At 33.5% G+C, this 18,902-nt stretch overlaps 1 protein-coding gene across 2 annotated transcripts in view; it reads left to right on the top strand.

Moving 5' to 3' along the window:
• The window catches only part of LOC130450233 (disks large 1 tumor suppressor protein), a 1,338,131-nt gene that overhangs the window by 8,120 nt on the left and 1,311,109 nt on the right, over positions 1–18,902 (top strand). The window contains exon 1 of one of the 2 annotated variants that reach the window (XM_056788521.1): positions 17,816–17,982. The exons of the other annotated variant lie outside the window; for it this stretch is intronic. Within the exon in view, the coding sequence (XP_056644499.1) occupies positions 17,913–17,982 (70 nt within the window). The 5' untranslated portion in view covers positions 17,816–17,912. Of the gene's footprint in view, positions 1–17,815; positions 17,983–18,902 lie in introns of those variants that run through there. 2 annotated transcript variants of the gene reach the window in all.

Raw genomic sequence — 18,902 nt, forward strand, 5'->3', positions numbered from 1 at the left:
AAAGATTAATGCACGTCGTACTAGGTACGTGATGTTCTTAATCGAGTGTTTCTGTGGAAGGTGAATTGGTAGATAAAAACAAATCCTCAAGATCTCACACCACTACATTTTCTTCTGCTTAGAGTCCAATATTTATGTAGTAGTAATGTGTAAGAAGAATATGCTTTTCGTTTTGCTCATTGCAATATTGAAGTTATATTCTAAATTGAAATTACTTATAATTTTAGTTGTATAAGCATTATCATTAACATGCTCGCTTTGCATGCCCGGCAACTGACGATTATGGCTTTTGCATAATAATAAACACGGATAAACACCAACAAGAATGAACAGCAAAGATTAAAATTAAAAACGGATTTAATTATTCACAAGACGCAAGGCTGTATTTTTTAAATTAATGGAAGGAAGATTCTGCTAATAGTACGGCGTATTGTTTTCATCTGCAAGTTCATGTTTCCCCAAAGGACACAAGAACTCGCTATTTGTACATTTTGTGTGACTAATATTTTAATTCAAACTTCCATTTCTTACTTGTCTGCAGAATGAAACGTTTTGTGAAAATAAGTTCTATGTTGATTTGTTTTGAAAAAAATTATTAAAACATTTCACTTCGTGTTTCAGGTGGTTTTTATTTCGGTGTATGGGAGTATTTTTACACAAATGGGGAGGTTTTTTATTATATATCAGGTTCTGCTTGCCCTCTACTTAATTGTCAGTATTTGAGGCGTTTGACTTACCTATGAAGGTTTTGTTCTATTTGCAGTCGTACAACTAAATACGTGCCTTTTTGGTTTTTCTTTTTTTTTAGCTCTCAAAGTGTTTCTCAATCTGCGAGTGAAAAAATCCCAATGAAAGTTCGGGCTCCGTCAGCGATTGAATGGTTCTGAGTTCATTGCCCCCAAGTTTCCTTAATACAAGGATCCAGAATAGCTCTACTCGCTTTTTCCCCAATCAGTTCCTTCAGTACACATTAGCATCCCAGAATCAGCTTTGATGCACTGGGAATGCTTTACAATGCCTCTGCACTGTATATATAATGTTATTATCTTGTGTAGCAAGCCAAGCAGCGTTAAGTTCGACCATTGGCTCTGACCTTTCCCTCTCGCACTTGCTCTTGCTCCTGCTCTTTTATCCTAAAGTTCGTCATGGCAACCTGCACGTTGATGCTAATCTACAAAGACCCAACACCCTGAGGCTTATACAGTCGTCATTCTTTGCAACTTCCCTTAAAGTCAGTCCTTTAGTTTAGGCGTTTTCTTATCCTCTAGTTTAATTTGCTATAGAGACAGTTTTTATCCTATTTTTAATCTTAGTCTTCGTTGAATGGAACGAGATTACTGTTGGTGATTCATGCCTTTGCTAATTTCAGTTCTATTTCAACAATTTATAGTTAGATATCTAGAACACGTCCAATGGTTATGATCAGAACATGATCGACGTAGCCCACTACAACGCACTTCATTACCCCCACTTCCCTCAATGGTGACTTCAAGCTTGTCCACCGCTGGCTATCGTATAGTTACTACATTTTTCTATTAAGAGAGATAATTCTGCTCTATTCAGGTCCCTTTTGATGGTGGTCAATTAAGAATTGTTGAAGGTTCTTTGTATAACCAAAAAATCATTACTGCAAAACCCCTAACCTCTATACGGTCTCAGTTTGATAGGAATGCTGTTTCAGGACAAGTTTCTCTATGATCCTCAGGTTGCAGGATGTTAGGCTTATAAGGTGAAAGTTATTCGATGAGGAGTAGCTCACCCCGCCCGATTTTGATTTGATAATAATAAAGTATTTTAGCAATTACAATTTACATGTTTATATCTGCTGTTCGGTTTATTATCAAGTTGAGCTAGCCTCACGTTACTATATATTCATGAAGTTTTCTTCTTCTTTTCTAGATTTCGTTATGCCCTTTCGAGCGTCAGAGTATTAGGATTTCCTGTGTGCAGCCAGATTTTCCTGGATCCTCCTTTCCTTATTTTCTTATATCTTTTTGCTACTGTCAATTTTCGAATTAGGCTTTGTAGTGTTCCTCTTTTTACGTGTCCGTACCAGTTTAAACATCTCTCAACTATTTTGTTTCTTTTTGGTTCCTATTTTGTATAAGTACCTCATTTCTTATTCTAGGCATCCTGTTTTGTTTGTACTGAGTACTTTCAAATATTTTTGAGGTTAAATTTTCTGGTTTGAAATTTATCTGAACTAAAACTATTATAGATGTTTTGAAAAAAATTTTTATTTTAATGTATATAAAATTTTCGATTTAGTTTTTAGTAAATATCCAAAATAATCGTAAAAATGTGTATGACATACATTATTTCTATTTAAGTTTTATACAAACTTTCTTAAATAACTAATTAGCGCTCAGTTTCGTGTTAGAAACGGGCTAACTTTCATTAACATTCAATTACACTCAAGTCTTGGGACTGCCATCGTATACTTAATGGATGAAGATTTCTTGTTCCAGCGTTGTCTTAAAAATTAGACAGTCAGTTCTACACCTGCGTTCTTTTTTATCCCTTGCTATTTCCAGACTAAATGTATCCAAAAATGATAATTCGTCTATATTTCCGTGAAAATTTTTTATTTTATATTTTTTTACTAGAAAACATAGTTATTAATTCCGTTCATTAATTTATTACACAACTCAAAATCACTCAAATGCAATGAAAATGCACGAGCTTGAAATCACGTATCAATAATTGTTTTACATGTTTGTCTGTATTGTTAATTGATCCTTAATATAACTGTTTATTAAATTAACAGGAATAGTTAACGTAGACTTATCTGTTCTTTCACGTGTAAACCACTCCACCCCTACATTATTTTTGATAAATGTTCCCCTTTTCTCGCTACCTAGGTGAAATTTGTCATGCTCCAATTAAAAAATCAACGTCAGCACTCAAGGAATGAAGATATACCCTGTTGTTCTGTCGTTTAGTAATAGATGGCGCCATTTCCCGGGACCTGGTTGAACGATTTATATATATATATATATATATATATATATATATATATATATTTTCAAAATCCCTAACCTTCATGTGATTCTGGGATTTCAAATTCGGCAACTCTAGGTGCCTATTATTTTAAGTATTAAAGTTTATTTTGAAAAATGATGCTATAAAAATGAGTACTATGTGTCAGAACATTTATTACTGCTTTATACATTTTACTCATCCAGAATACAAATACTGGGGCCGTTTTTTTTTCAAAATCCGATCTCTTCGTGCAGACACTACCAACTGACATTCGGGCGTCAGTCGGCGTTGTGTTACAGCCACGTAAACATGCCCGCCATTATTGATCCTCCCGCCATTTGAGAATTGTGATTCGTTTTCTACAGTCTGAAGGCCATGTGCAGCAGAAATCCATCGAAGAATGGGTCGTGTGTATAAGGAAAACTTCATGAGTGATGGTGTTGTGCGTGAATGGTGTCGAAAGTTGTGCATGTGCATGCTGAAGGGGGCCAGGGACGCAAATCTGTCGTTTCAGAAGACCTGGTTCAACGAGTTCACAGAATGGTTAAAGAAATCCGCAGATTCACCATTACTGCTTTGTCTACGTAGTTTCCAGAAGTTTCAAGGTCTGTTTTGTACTCTATAGCTTTCATCGATGGTAACAATTCGAATTGATAGCAATAACTTTTAGATACTTTGTTTTTATTATTGCAAAAATCATAAACTTGAATAAAAATATAAGCAAACGTAAATACTGGTATCAAAATCAAAATATCAGTGCAACTACTATGAATACATTAGAAAGAAGTGAATACTCGTTTCTTTAACGCTTGTTTCATGCACTTCATTCTTATACGATGGTCAATTTAGTGACATTATATTTGTGCATATCACTATCCTTTAGTAGTAAGCTCTGACCCACGATTTGCCATTGAAATACGAATTTGTTAAGACTAAGATCTACTATGCAACGTCCATTTTGATGTCCCTCACGACCAACTGTGTTTCATTGGTATAGCGAATTCAAAGGAAGACGGATATGATATCGCTTGGTGATGAGGACGTATGTTTGGAGAAGATTCTAGATGCACCTATTAGTGTTAGATCTACAAAATTAAATTCTTATTGGAGGCTACAGAAGCTCAACCATTTCATGATATTTCTATGCTTTAAGAGCCGGGTGGGGATTCACTATCATTCACCAACACTAACAATTGCGAAAAAGAAAACTGTTGCTCTTCTTAGTCTTCGCTTAGACCCTCGAAAATATACTAGGTGGTTGTAGATAAAATCAAACTTGGTACTTATGTTACATTCGAGCCTTTCATTAGTTTCTACACGTGTATTTTGTCTTTTATTCGTGATTACATTTGTGGCTTTCCATTTTCACTTTTATATTTTCTGCATTAAGTTTAAAAACTTCTTAAGATATGGAAAGGAAAGAATCTTCATGACCAGATCTTTTTCTATCCAATGTTATTTTTTAGCTCCTCTGTCTTACAATCTTGTTGGTTTAAGAGAGAGTTAATAATGATCCAGTTGTGTCCAACGTACTTAATTTTGTCCGAAAGCTATAGAAATAGTATATTCCTCCTCATCATCAACTATTGTGGGATATGAAATAGGTAACGGACCCAATCTATTCCCATTGTTTCATTTTAGATTCCAGACGTGACTTTATAATCCTTTTGCAGCCATTATATCCTCATAAACTATGGACTCAACTTCTTCAGCAAAAAGTTTAGTTCTCTTGTGTGATAATAAGAAATATTAGATATTTTGCTTTCAAATATTCTGAGGCAAACTTTGTCAAGACCAGATATCTGATAAGATCGTGATTGACATTACTGTTAAAACAAAAAAAACTATAATATGTGTACGAAGTGGGGACCTTGCACTTCTACAAACTTCTAGAGTCTACGGAGAATATTTCTGTGAATTTGGAAGAGCATTCCAAGATTCTGCCCTATAACTTCATAATGGAAGTTTTGGATCCAATTGATGCTGATCCCACAACTAGCGTATGCAAAATGTCACTACAATTTAACGTATCAACGACAAGTATTCATAGGATTCTTCAGGAGCAACTTCTTTACCACTTTCACATCCAGAAAGTGCATGCCATGGAAGTAGAGGATTATCCAGCAAGATTGGTCTACGCTCGTTGGTTTCTAGATAAACAACATACATTTGTTGGAAAAGTACTGTTTACTGATGAAGCTGGTTTCACACGAGACGGTTTATTAATTCCCATAATTTACATTTGCGGGCAGATGAAAATCCTCACGGTCCAATTCAAACAAAGAATCAACAACGATTTTGTGTTTATGTGTGGGCAGGAATAGTGGTTGAAAATTTAGTAGGTCCATTTTTTTTAAATAATTTTTCCAAAACCATTTCCCACCTATGTTATGTGATATTCCTCTAAACATTCGCAAAGACTCCCTAGATGATGTAAAAATTTTGCATTGCCATCACGTTCTCCTGAATTAAATACAATGGATTCATTTTTTTGTAGATATCTTGAAAGCTCGATATGAAATAAACTTCCATTGTGGCAATATAAAGTAGAATTTTGGAATGATTTACCAATTCGGAAGTGTGTAGAAGTGCAAGTGGCACACTTCGAATATTTATTATAGTTTTTAATTGTTCATTTCAATTTTCTCCTTATGTAGTTCAATTAGAAATGTTTGCATTTTCACTAAATAATTACAATTTATGATAATTTTATTAGAATGTCTTTTTATGGCGAACGGTTTCCTTAGCATGTTCAACGATCTAAAAATCTATATAACTCCTAAACCATAAATTTTATCGTGTTAAACAAATAGTACCTTTGTGGAGATTGTTTACGAGATAATTTTTCATCTCTAAAACTATATATATATTAAAAAAATTAATGATTTCCATTCCGAGTCCGTTCAGTCGATTTACCCAACCGATTTGCTTATTTTTTTTTTAATGAAAGGTATTGATGCACAGATCAGCCATCAACCATCGGATTTCAACTAATTTCCACCATTCTCAAGTTATACTCAAATGCGATTTCCCCCTGTACATTACTTATGGCAGTTTTTCACATACACACGTTCTATCCTCAATATCTCAGGCTCTATTCAAGATAGAAACTTCGTTTTGGTTTAAGAACACTCGCTGAAACACCTTCTTTCTTTTGAGTTTTTGAACACTTAAATTGGTTGAGTTGGAGAGGAGCTAGGCGCGGACATTCAATGTGGAGTTATGGATTTTTGTAGGCTTTTGCCAATTTTTCTCCATTCAAAGGTCTATATCTCAGGTTCTAATATAGCTACAGAGTTCGTTTTGATTTAAGAACACTCGCTGAAACACCTTCTTTCTTTTGAGTTTTTGAACACTTACACCGGTTGAGTTGGAGAAGAGCTCAGGTTCTAATATAGCTACAGAGTTCGTTCTTTTCTATTATAATGATTTCTGATACTTATTTAATGGATTCGATGCGAGCGAAGCCGCGGGTAAAAGCTGGTCCTTTCTTAATTCAATCTGCGGTTTGAATACCTTCTGTGGAATCCGACGCTTGCCTTTCACTTCCAGCTGATGACCAAAGTAATAAGTCCTGTTAGAAAAAATTATTAGCGACGTTAAATAAGTTAATTCAATGTGGTAAAACTGAATGATGCAATTTTGTTGTGCAGTGTAATTAGTTGGGTTATTTCAGGGTGAAAGTCTTACAAAATTAAGTCTATTGGATAAAAAAGTTTATCCAAAATCCATTTTTTTTTTCATGTATTCATATTTGATTAAGATACGTTCCAAAAATATTAATATGTCCAATGGTTAAAGTGTTTCCATTTAACGATCTGTACGTTATGTAATGTGGTATATAATGATCCAAGTTTTGGAGAAATATCTGCGGAAACTATTAATATTCGAGATCGTACCCACAACAAAGTTCGTACGTACGTGTTTATTGGTAGGGTCATGGAAATAAGAGATAGTGCCTACTACCACGTAAACGGACCATTTGGAATGCACTAACAATCGTTAAAATGTATTAATTAGGAAGTAGTCTCAGATTAGTTTCCCAATACAGTTGTATACAAGTTCGTTTGTGTTGAGGCTTTAACTATATTATCACTGAAACATTTTGTATTTTCTGTTTAATCAATTGCACATGGAGAAAGTCAAGAGTTTGGTGCAAATGAAGAAGATTTTACCGGAATCTTGATAGAATTTTAATATTAGAGTTATCTGTTAATGGTGGAACTCAGTAGATCGTTGGATGTACTTTTTTAGATTGATTTGTGTTTATTACAGAGACGAATAACAGAAAAAATAACAGGCACATACAATGGAATTTTTTAGTGGTTGATTTAGAACGGCTGATAGGAGTAATTAAAAAAATATGGGAATGGAAGAGTTAGTGAACAATTGGTGAACATAGTTGTGACACATTGATGTTAGACCGGATGATTTTTTTTAATTTTAAACTCAACAAAAGTACATAGAATCGCTCAGTGCAACTTCTGGTGATGAAGCACTATCAGAGAAGATTGTTTACGATTGGTTTAAATAAATTCGTCGTGGTCGTACGTCCGTCAGTGATGAATATCGAAAAGATTAGCACAAATGGGTTGTCATTCCGATAAAGATCCATGCTTTGGGTAACATAATTGAAGAAGATCGGCATGTGAGAAAGATATGTTTCACATGGATTCCATATGCCGGCGCCCATAAAGAACGTCAAACTAAATATTTGAAAGAGAAAAAGATCTAATTAATTTCTCATTTTCTGTATTCACAGGTTTTAGCCTCATGACTTCGTCTTGTTGAATAAAAGATGCACGGACAGCGATTTTGAAGACTTCCAAAACCATGTTTCTACGATATGAGTTGTCGGATTGAAATTCATTTAATCAGAGTGAAAAAAATGTGTCTAGAAGTGGTTTTTGTAAAAATGTATATACCTAAGGGGTAAATATTCCGAAAAGCAATAAAACACTTTCGAACTTGCTCATATCTGCTCTTGTTCTTTCTAAGTTGGAATTTCTGGAACCGTTGACGATATTCATACTGAAGGTAAACAGTCTCTTAAGATGATAATTTGGTTCTCAAAACGCGCATCAGACAGTATAATCCTGAGTGTTGGTGTAGTGGTGGTGTAAACAGTGTATTCAGTATTTGTTCTTTTTGTAAAAACTTAGAAGGTAACCTGCTTAGCTTTCTAATTGACAGAGGTGTGAAATGAGGAGGCGTTTAAGCCCGTTATTTTTCTATTAATCACCGACAAAAAACCTAAATAATTGAGCTTATATAAACGAACTAATCCTTAAGGACGACTTATTAATAATTGCTTAAACAAAAAAATAAGAGCTATGAAACAGTGACCTAATCACCCTTAAATCATGGTGAGATTCTAATCTTTTCTGTCTCAACGTTTCTAATACCAAAGTTTCATCATATAAAAATACATTGCAGCTTTATTTATCAGATAACACCACCATGAACGTCGGTAAATCTGTAAAATTCTTAGGGTTCCTCCTGTTTTGCGCTGAGATTAGTTTCCAAAGAACCTTATCCACCTCCTTAATAGTTCATTTTGCCCTTATTGAATCGCATCTCCGACATATCCTTTCCTTCTGGGGTACGTGCAACATTTGCCCAATTCGTAAGCACGTTTTTCCAATTTCAGAAAGATCGTTGCACGGGTATTCACTTATGAACGCGGAGCAAGACCTTTACCTACCTACTCCACGTTCAGAATTAGTTAAGGGCTCAATATTTTACAATACAAAAAATGCACAATCACTTGCCATTCGAAATCAAATCGATATCATTTTTTCCCGCTTTCCGCAATAATTTGAGGTCATATTTACTACTAATACTACTAATAATAATTAATTAATTCCTGACATGCTGCATACTGGTTTAATTTTTGCTATGGACTAATTATTACCTATTACTTTTACCTATAATTTTGTTACTCACTGTGGTTTTATGTTTGACGAAGTTTGCACAGAGATTTTTCATAAAAAAGATAAGGCATGTGAAACAAAAATTAGAATCTACGAGTTAGTATTACTACCAATGGTACGCTTTAGTCTCGAATCCTGGGTACTAACTGATATATTGGAACCAAAAAAACTTGTGTAATAAAGATATTGAGAAAAGTAGCGGAGTGTAGATACTAGATTAAATGAAGAACGATCAAAACATACGCGAATTAAATGTAATAAGCACGATAGACGCAATCTAGAAACAGATGAGTATGGAGTACGGTAAAAGCTCGCACGAGCAACTCGAAAGTGAAGAAAAAGCTCGTCTACTATTATAACAGTCGAGTGCTGATCCATTGGGAGTTTGTTGCACCTAACTATATCATGAATCAATTATCATATGGCGAAATACTTGAAAATCGCGAAGAAACGTCAACAGATTTAGCTTCGACGCGTTGAGTTGCCACTGTCACCCTACTCACCGGATCAATCGCTTTGTGACTTCTTTATTTTCTCTAAAATCGAAAAGATAGTAAAAAGAACTTATTTTTCATTGAATGAAAAAATTCAAATAACTGTGACGAGGGTGTTGTCATAGGTTCCAGACAATGACTTCCAGAATTGCCACAAAGACTGAGAAAATCGCTGGAGTAGGTGTGTTAAAACGAATTACTTTGGAGAGGATCTTGCATATTTTTATTAATAAAATCGATCAACAAATTAGAAGAAGAAGCAAGAAATTACAGACTGGAAATAAATGCAGAAAAAACAAAATATATGAAAATAGGAGGAAAACCAGAATAGAAAGCAAACTAACTAAAAACTAGCAAATACAATTTTGAAACAGTATCGACCTTTAACTATCTAGGAATAACGTTGGGTCGAACAATCAGAGAGAGGATGAAGGATAGGATTCAAAAGGGCTATCAAGTCTACGGAAGAAACAAAAACATAACCAAACAAAACAAAATGAAAATGTACAAAACCCTAATCACCACCAGTAATCACATATACGATGGAAACAACAGTAATAAACAAAACGGAAGAAGAACAACTTAAAAGAACCAAAAGAAAAATAATGAGAACTATAACGGGCCCAAATATAACACAGGAAGGAGAAAGAAGAGGAAAAGCGAAGAAAAACTAAGAAATAGAGATAGAACTGGGGAAGGAGAATATAGTGAGATACATAAAAGCATAAAGGTTCAACTGGACCGGACACTTAATGACAAGAAAACCAAACGAAATGATCAAAAGAATAACGCAATGGATCCCATTGTGGCCAAGGAGAAGGGGCAGGCCAAGAAAAACTTGGAGAAACACAATAGAGGAGAACATAAGAGCACTCAATATTGAAAACTGGAGAGCAAAATGCCGGAAGCGAAAAGAATGGAAAATAATAACAAAAGCAGCTGAAACAAACGACAAACTATAAAGAAAATAAAAACTAGAAAATGAGGAGTAATCTATCTAAAAAAAAAAAAAGGATTTAAAGTGTCAAAAGCGATAGCCATAATCCACATGAGAAAGGCTTGATGATGATGATGATAAATTACTGACGCAGTTATTATTTTTATATTAACATTTAATACAAACTCTGTGTTATGTTTAGATAAAAAATTCTGGATAGATATTGACTTGTACATTTCAAGCAATCTAAGAAAATTGTAAACTAGTTTTGGTAAGTCCTTGAACTTACTACCTTACTACTTGAAAATGCATATTCCGACATTTAAAGTGAACTAAATGTGTATTATAAATAGTGTCCTAAATAAACATCATATGTAATATCCTGCAACGTTGATGCTTAGGGCTCACATCAAAGGGTTGAGTATCTTCTGCAATAATGTCAAGGAAGACATAGGATACAAGCGGACGATCTTAAAGGGATTATGTTTGTTGAGGACTGAGGACAGTTTAAGTCGAGAGAAGCTTGCTTGGCATAAAATATACATCAAACACGTTGATCTAGGGTCGGTATTTAGAAACGATATGTGCCTTGCTTATAAAATTATAGGAATGGTGTAGGTCATATAATCCAGAAATATATACATTGTCACTGGGCTATAAAATATGATAAATAGCAACAGAATTTGTGTATAATTTGCTATTTAGTTTGTTACTAAAATTTATCATAAATACTGAAATGCAAATAGAGTTTGTTGTATTGGAAAACAAATTAGAATTTTATAGAAATTTCGTCACCTCGATCCGTAATCGATATTATCAACTGAACATAACCGAAGTGAGGAAATTGGTTATTGGAAATAATCAATAATTAGAAGCCTGAACTATCGACTGTTACATATAAAGTACTTTCTGTCCTAAGGGCCAGTTCCTTCACGTTCTAATAAAGTGCCAAATAATTATTAGCCACATAACTTTAGTAGGAACTTTTAATTGTCGAATAAATAACACTGTTACTAACACTGTTGGTAACACTATGAAAGATGTCTATATAGCAATCGTCGATGTATTGAATAAGGAAAGAAATAAGTGAAAAAACGTTCTTCTATTGATGTTTGCGATAAAGATCTGTGCGTAATTATATTTGCACGTGCTTTGTTAAGGTTAATGTTGATAAAGTTGCTAGTTGGAGAAAGATGTGTTGCTCTGAAATTTATAGTTTACTAGCAGACGTTGCTGTGGCTGAGTAATTTGATTTGAAATAATTCTAATGACAATACAATTGCTCTCTCTTCTGCTTGTTCAATGAAATTATACTGGCATCGAGTTGTTACAAGTTCTTCACATAGAATAGATCTGAAGAAATTTTGGATCTTCATTTGGCATTGGCATCAATGATCCAATTTTATGATAAACCTGGCCTTGAATTTTGAATGTTGTCTCAAAATTACGACCGTCAGATGACAAATCACAAACTTCGGATGCTCCGAACGACGTCATTTGGAAGCAAGAATTAAATTTTCGTGTCTTGCACAAAAATAATTTTGATTCATTTGAAATGCAAGAAAGAAGGGATTTCAAAGGTTCAGGTGGAGTAGGAAGTGGTGATAATACAACTTTTCTTGATGTGCAACACATACCGGGTGTTTCAATACGAAATTTTGACGCCTGACAATAATTGCATATTTTTTCCATCGCACCAATAGTAACTTTGGAATCAGCCGAGTAATTGATTTCTGGTTTATAATTAAATGCAAGACGAACAAATGATCCACGTGTTACTGCGCGGTTTGTTCGATGATTTTCTCGGTTTTGTTCTCTATATGAATCTATGTGTTGTTGACGTGCCACTCTGGTTCTCAATGCATTTTCTTGTCGACGATTATTACGCTGTTCTCGTGCACGAATTTCAGCTGAGAGAATTCTTTGAGCTGCTTTTCTTTTTGCTCTCTGTTCGACTGATTCATGAGTTTTTCAACACGTGCACATCAAGTCTTCTTATAAAAATAATTGAATTTTTAATGTGAATGAATTTCGCTGTTCTCTGAATAACTGTAAGTTAGAAGTAAAAAAAAATATTCGAAGTAATGTACGCAACGAAGACAAAATGAAGAATAAGACATGTATAGTTTGTAGACTAAAAAAATCTCTCATATTAAAGTGTGGCGCCATCTATGAGGTGCAAAGGTCAAAATTTTACAGTTCTCTGTAAAGAAATTCGCTTAAGGCGCCATCTGTTCCAGACTTATGGAAACTTCGATTAATAACAACAATCAACGTTGATGATCAGTTTATTATTAATTATCAATTATCGACACCATTAATTTAAATAATAACTATTTTTGAGTTCATTCGGAACATAAACACGCGGACACTGAATTTTTATATATTAAGATATTGAAAATAATTGATAGGAAAGAAAAAAGAAAACGGTCAAAAAATTTCATCATTGTAATGATCAATTTTATGACGAACGGAATTAGCTTGTTCTGAAATTTTCTATATTTCTTCAACCTTCAAAATCTTCTAAATCGAAATGAACTAATCAAATATACACACAATCAAACCACTTTTGATGTATATTAAAGGTTAACTTTCTACTAAACTCTTTAATTGAAACTTGTGACTGCCTAATAACTTATTTGGCAAATAACTCGATTTACTCGGAGCTTTACTTTATTAGATTGTGACGCCACCGAATTTTTTAGTTATTCAGTAAATAAAAGTTAGTAGGGACTTCATTAGGAAGTGAAGAAACCAGACCTAAGAGTATTTTTGTAAGTTTCGTATCTCGGATGTCGTTTCAAAGGTCATTCTCTATTTGACAAAAACAATGTGGACACAGCTTTGGAAGTACACTCGTACTTGATTTGAAGTTATATTCTTCCAATTTATTAAAATATTTGTTATTCGCAAATATTTTAATATTAGTTCGTAATATAGACATAGATTAGGTCAACTTGTTTTATTGACATAATACATTTTGGTCCTTTGTTCTCGTTTGTACAAAACTATCAGTGACCTGTTGAACATTTTCATGAAATAATGTATGCAACCTACTTTCAATCTGTTTATCTCCTGTATTTAGCACTTCCACCAGATGTCAGGAGCGTCCGCATGTTTCATTTAAGCGTTTTATAAAATAAGAATGGAATAAATTTGTGAACTAATGTAGAAAAAATTCATTATGCTTTTTATAGAAATATTTGGAATGTCAATTTTTTAAATGACACTAATTTATACGATTTTCATATCCCAGCTGAAAGTTTATCATTCTTGATTATAAAGACCAGAAAGAGGGGGCATTTCCTTCAGAGATTCAATATATTTTACGAATGGTCCTGATGCAGAAAAAATTTTTCTCTGCAAAGCTGGAACTCTAGTTATATTTAAGAAGAGGTTTCCATGCGTAGAAAAGTTAGCACTTAGATAAAACGAATTATTGTCTAAAAAATAAAAAAATATGCTTTTGTTGTAAATCAAACTAAAAAAGGAAAAATGATCTTATTAATATAAGAATGAAAAGATCGACGAAAAAATTAATTTCACTGTAATAAAAGCGTCTTTAAATTTGATAAGTGTGTGAAATTTTGAAGTTTTCCGACTTTTGAGCTAGGGCAGAATCGAGTTCAAAAATTCATACAAGTGCAAATAGGTGAACCAATTAAAAACGTGTTAATAAAAATAAAGACATTATAAAAATCGAATTGAATAGTCTCATTTTAATTTTAAGAAATAAGAGAGTAATAAAATGATGAAGCATGCAGAATCCATAGGCGTATCACTTCTTTTAGTAAACAGTTCAAATATTTTGTTTCATTTTCCACAAGGTATGAAGAACTTTGTGTCATAATGTGTAAGTGTGTAAGTAGGTTTAAGGGCTTAAACTTTCAATGCTCAACAATGTTCATACATAAAAATTTCAATAGAAATAAAAAATCACCAGTATAAGTAGAGCCAGTTCTTATAAATTCAAACTAGAACAGGAACTGTTGCAGTTTGTATTTACAATGAGTGGTTTGATGATTTCATCAGTAATCTTGTCCAACTCCCACATGTTCTCTTCTTCTGTAATCCTGTGATTGTGAAACATTTTATCTGTGCCATACCACGTTTAGTTTCCAATTGTACAGTGGAGCTCTAACCATCGTAACGATTTAGTGCAATTTCATATTTTTCAAATTTTTCTTTATGAAGGCAACACAAAGAATTAAATTAAAAACCTTTAACTTGTTGTTATTAAAGTGAAGTGGTCCCATAATAGATTTGTAAGGGTATCTCAAGTAAAGGCTCCTTTAAGACGTTGAAAAGAAAATATTCAAAAGAAACAAAATTAAACGTAGGAGTCAGTGTTGTTTTGTCGCTTACATTTCTTTTGGCTTGATCTTTGGTGGCGTGTTGTTGTGTTTTGTATTTGCCAATTCAATTTATCATATCAATAATTCCATTCAATCATTATTTTTATCATTTTTAATCGTAAGAATTAATGGTTTTACATAATTTTCATTTCTACGACGTTACTTGTTCCGATGATATGATGTTTTAATTTTAATTTTGTCATGAGGTATCTCCGAATGCTATATCCACTGTTAACCACTAAAAGATGTCTTCAAAAGTGTCCTTCCTCAAACTGTCTTCTTAAAGGACCGTCATTGAATATTGTCTGGTGGTCAACGAAAACCTGGCCAACCAGCTATAATGTTACGAATCCGAGGCCGAGCATTGCATACAGTTTGTACGTTTAATGCATAACCTGAATTTTCGGTGAAACTTAGAGCATCATGATGCGCAAGACCGAGATTTCAACTTTCGGCCCGTGTAGTGTATACGATTTTTATTCATAGCCGGTCGAAAGTACGTTGTTAATTTTAGTTTTTATAAGTTAAAATGTTAATAAGCAGCTTTTATTTTTTGCGGTTCTCTCTGGCTCTTTTTGTACGAGTCGTAAACAAGATTTTATCGATCAACAGACTTCTTTTGCAACGTATATATACTGATTATCAATCGCGCTTCTACGTCTAAATCTCGCAAAACATCTTCTTCGTCTGTAGAATCATCCGATGACAACTTACTGTTTATTTTTACTGGAATCATCGAATTAACTTTAACATTAAATTAACGGTAGTATTTTTATGATTAGATGTAGCAAAATAAATGACAGCAATTGGAAACTTGTAGCGACAGAATAAATGAATTTTTTTCTCCCGCTATTATAGAGAGCGCGCGTGTACTTTTTACAGGAAGTACATTTTAAACCTGCGTCCCTGATACTAGAGCCGCCTGGTGACTGTATCAAAATTAAGAAGCAATCGATTCCACTTATTGTTAACGGGAAATTCATTATTCGATACATACCGAATTTGATTAAATTATGCCGTAAATGTGGGCTTAGTAATTCGAAATCGTTTGCACAAATCCAAGTTGTTATATATTTTCAAATAGTTTTTCTGTCGATATATTTTCGTCTTCGGACAATAATATTTCTCTCTTCGGATGAGCTTTAGCTCGAACTTGATATAGCACGATCTTTAGCCATTTTGCCATAAACCTTTAATTTTTTTAATCTTATTAAATAGACACCTGGGTCAGTTTAGAATTCAAACATAACCTATGTTTGTATTTGACGTTCGCTGCCAAAGGAGACTTGCTAAAGTGAAACATTTACCTTGTAGGTGTACAAATTGATAGTTATTTGTATTCGCAGGCCGCGAAATACCTTTTTAATGTACTGAAAGAACAGTTATCGCCGAGGCCCCTTGAGACCGAGACAAGATAATCGCGCCCATGGCATATACACACTATTTTTCGTGCAATCGTTGAAATTATTAAACTAGGTAATTGTGAATAAATATATTATTGCTCTAAAATTAATATGAGTTCAATATATTCAACAATGTCACCGTGTGCTGTGGAAATGATATGTTTCAATATATACAAAATATTTGGAAAGTTCTTGACAAAACGCAAAATGTCTGGTACTGATAGCGATATTTGAGTACCTTCCACTCCTCCTGAACTCAAAAGCGTTGTAAATTCGGCGCTTTCCGTTTTAATACCCGAAAAATCTAAACGGCAGTACGAAAAATGTTACGGCGAGTTTAAAGATTGAATGTTAAGACGTCTGAAAACATTTTATTGGTTTATTTGATGCAGAAATCAAATTTTGTAAAAAGTTCAACTTTATGGAGCATTTATCCAATGCTGAAGTGCATGCTGAATATACAAGACAATATCAACATCAAGCATTTTTCAAAATTAATACCATTTCTGGAAAGAAAAGCGGTAGTAGTAAAGTTTTTATGCGTGAGCAAATTGATACATTCCTTAAAGAAGCTAATAATGAAAAATACTTATTGTTGAAGGTAAGTGTCATTTACAATTTTTTTATTTATTGTACAGATTTTTGTAGGTAGTTTTGATAATGGGAATATCTGGTACCTTGCGACGAGAGGAGTTGGTGAAAATGTCCATTGAAGATGTTCATGTAGAGAATGTTGTATTAATAGTAACCGTTCCTGATACCAAGACGGATAAGACGCTTAATTTCACTATTCCTAATATTGATTTCATAAAAAAACACCGCAAAAGTTGTTGGAGTGCATACCAATCTAGTATCTCAGATTACCAAATCCTGAAACATACACGGGTCACACGGGTTTTCGGAGAAGTTCTGCCACGCTGCTTGCCAATACTGGGGCTGATATGTCAATTCTTAAACGTCACGGCGGATGGAAGTCCACGACAGTAGCGGAAGGATACATAGAAGACTCTATCGAAAATTTTCAACTCAATTTCTGGCGATATAGTATCTGGTTTGAATGTAGGCAATAACCATTAATGAAGTAATAATACAAACTGTACAATTAATGTTTATATTCATCCTAAATAATATGAGTACTTATTTATTTGTTAATATTCAATAAAAAATTGTTTTTGTATTATTCTAGAAATTTAAAATTTGAAAGTGACGTTTGGTTTCGATGCCGTAGCTGCGGGTAACGGTCGCGAAATTGAATTTCGCGGACTGCGCCCAGAACGCGAAATACTGACTTCGCGTGCAATTGCACGAAAAAAATTTTTATGCTAAATAGCCATTATTTAACGCGCGTCTTAATTTAATGGGAACTTCAAATTTATAGCTTCTTTTATATTTATTATGATTGTAGATAAGTTATTTTATAAACTATAAAAATAGGTAATTTTCCGTGCCGATTATCAACGTTAAATTTTTTTACCCTATTTTGAGTTCATGAATCTCAATTCCAACTATTCTCTTAATTAATTGAATCATTTTTACTAATAATCAATAATATATTTCACACATTTCTTAATAATGATAATGATGAAATTCGTCTCAGATAAGATCCTTTAGGACTTTTTGTGTTACGTCCTTGTTAACACAAAATTGCTTTCGGTAACTTCCGTATTTGAGACGAAACGAAACGATCGACGTTCAGCATCCACTGCTCTGCAGTTAACTTCTGAATCGGCTGCGGGGAGTAGGGAGTTGCGAATTGGAAGTTTGGGATTTACGCGCTCGGGATCACCAAAGCGGCAAAGGCCGCTGGGATGTATCACGCTTACGATTATTTCAGATACAGTCCGTTGCAATTGCATACAAGGAAATATAGAGTGACAGGTATGCGTGAATTGTGAAATTTGAGTGGAATCTTGTGTTTTAAGAAATGGAATGTTATTATGTTGAGAACGAGAAGATGAAAAATCGCTTCAGATACGCTGGTTTATTGGATAACAGTCCGATGTTAAATTTGGTCAATATTCTACGATCATTCAGAGTATATTTTATGCATTGATTATTTTTTTAGGAAGAAATAAGTTATTTTATTAATTTAGTTGTATTGACAATTATTCGGCTGACGGTTTATTTTGAAAGTGGTCTAAATTGATTTATCAATTAGTTCAAATAGTTTGTGTTACAAGTATGACTTCCAAAAAATTTTTTTCGTAAATTATCTCCTTTTAAATCTACTCAATTGTTCCAGAATTTTTCTCAAGAATTTTTCGATGCGATTATCTCTTTATTTGCCTAAAAACGCTTTAACCCAACAATTTTTTTATTATATATGAAACAGAAAGTAATTGGAGGAAGACAAATCAGATGAATTCTCCGAATGAGTCAATAAATTATTCAGCATCATTCCTGTTAATGCGGTCACGTTTAAATAATAATACAATCATATTTTATGGAGAGATAATATTTACTTCTCATCGGATTCTTAAATTGTTTTTTCACGTGAAATATAATGCTTTATAGCATTCGAAATTATTGTTTTAGTATTTGTTTGGCATCTATATAGTGAACATTTTCAGTGAATTTGTAAACATGGAAAAAATTGGCCATCGTTATGTGATACCATACTTAATATTCAAATTCTTGAATGAGTACTCATAAAAGCTGCTACGAGTAAACAAAACCAATCAAAAATGAGTATTATTTTAGATATACAACTACAGCCCCTCAATAACAGTATCGATATACCTACAAATAGTAGAATTTGTTATTTTACAAATTAAGTTTAAGCCTTAAACATCAGTTTA

The sequence above is a fragment of the Diorhabda sublineata genome, chromosome 11 (assembly GCF_026230105.1).
Source record: "Diorhabda sublineata isolate icDioSubl1.1 chromosome 11, icDioSubl1.1, whole genome shotgun sequence".
Classification (NCBI taxonomy): domain Eukaryota; kingdom Metazoa; phylum Arthropoda; class Insecta; order Coleoptera; family Chrysomelidae; genus Diorhabda; species Diorhabda sublineata.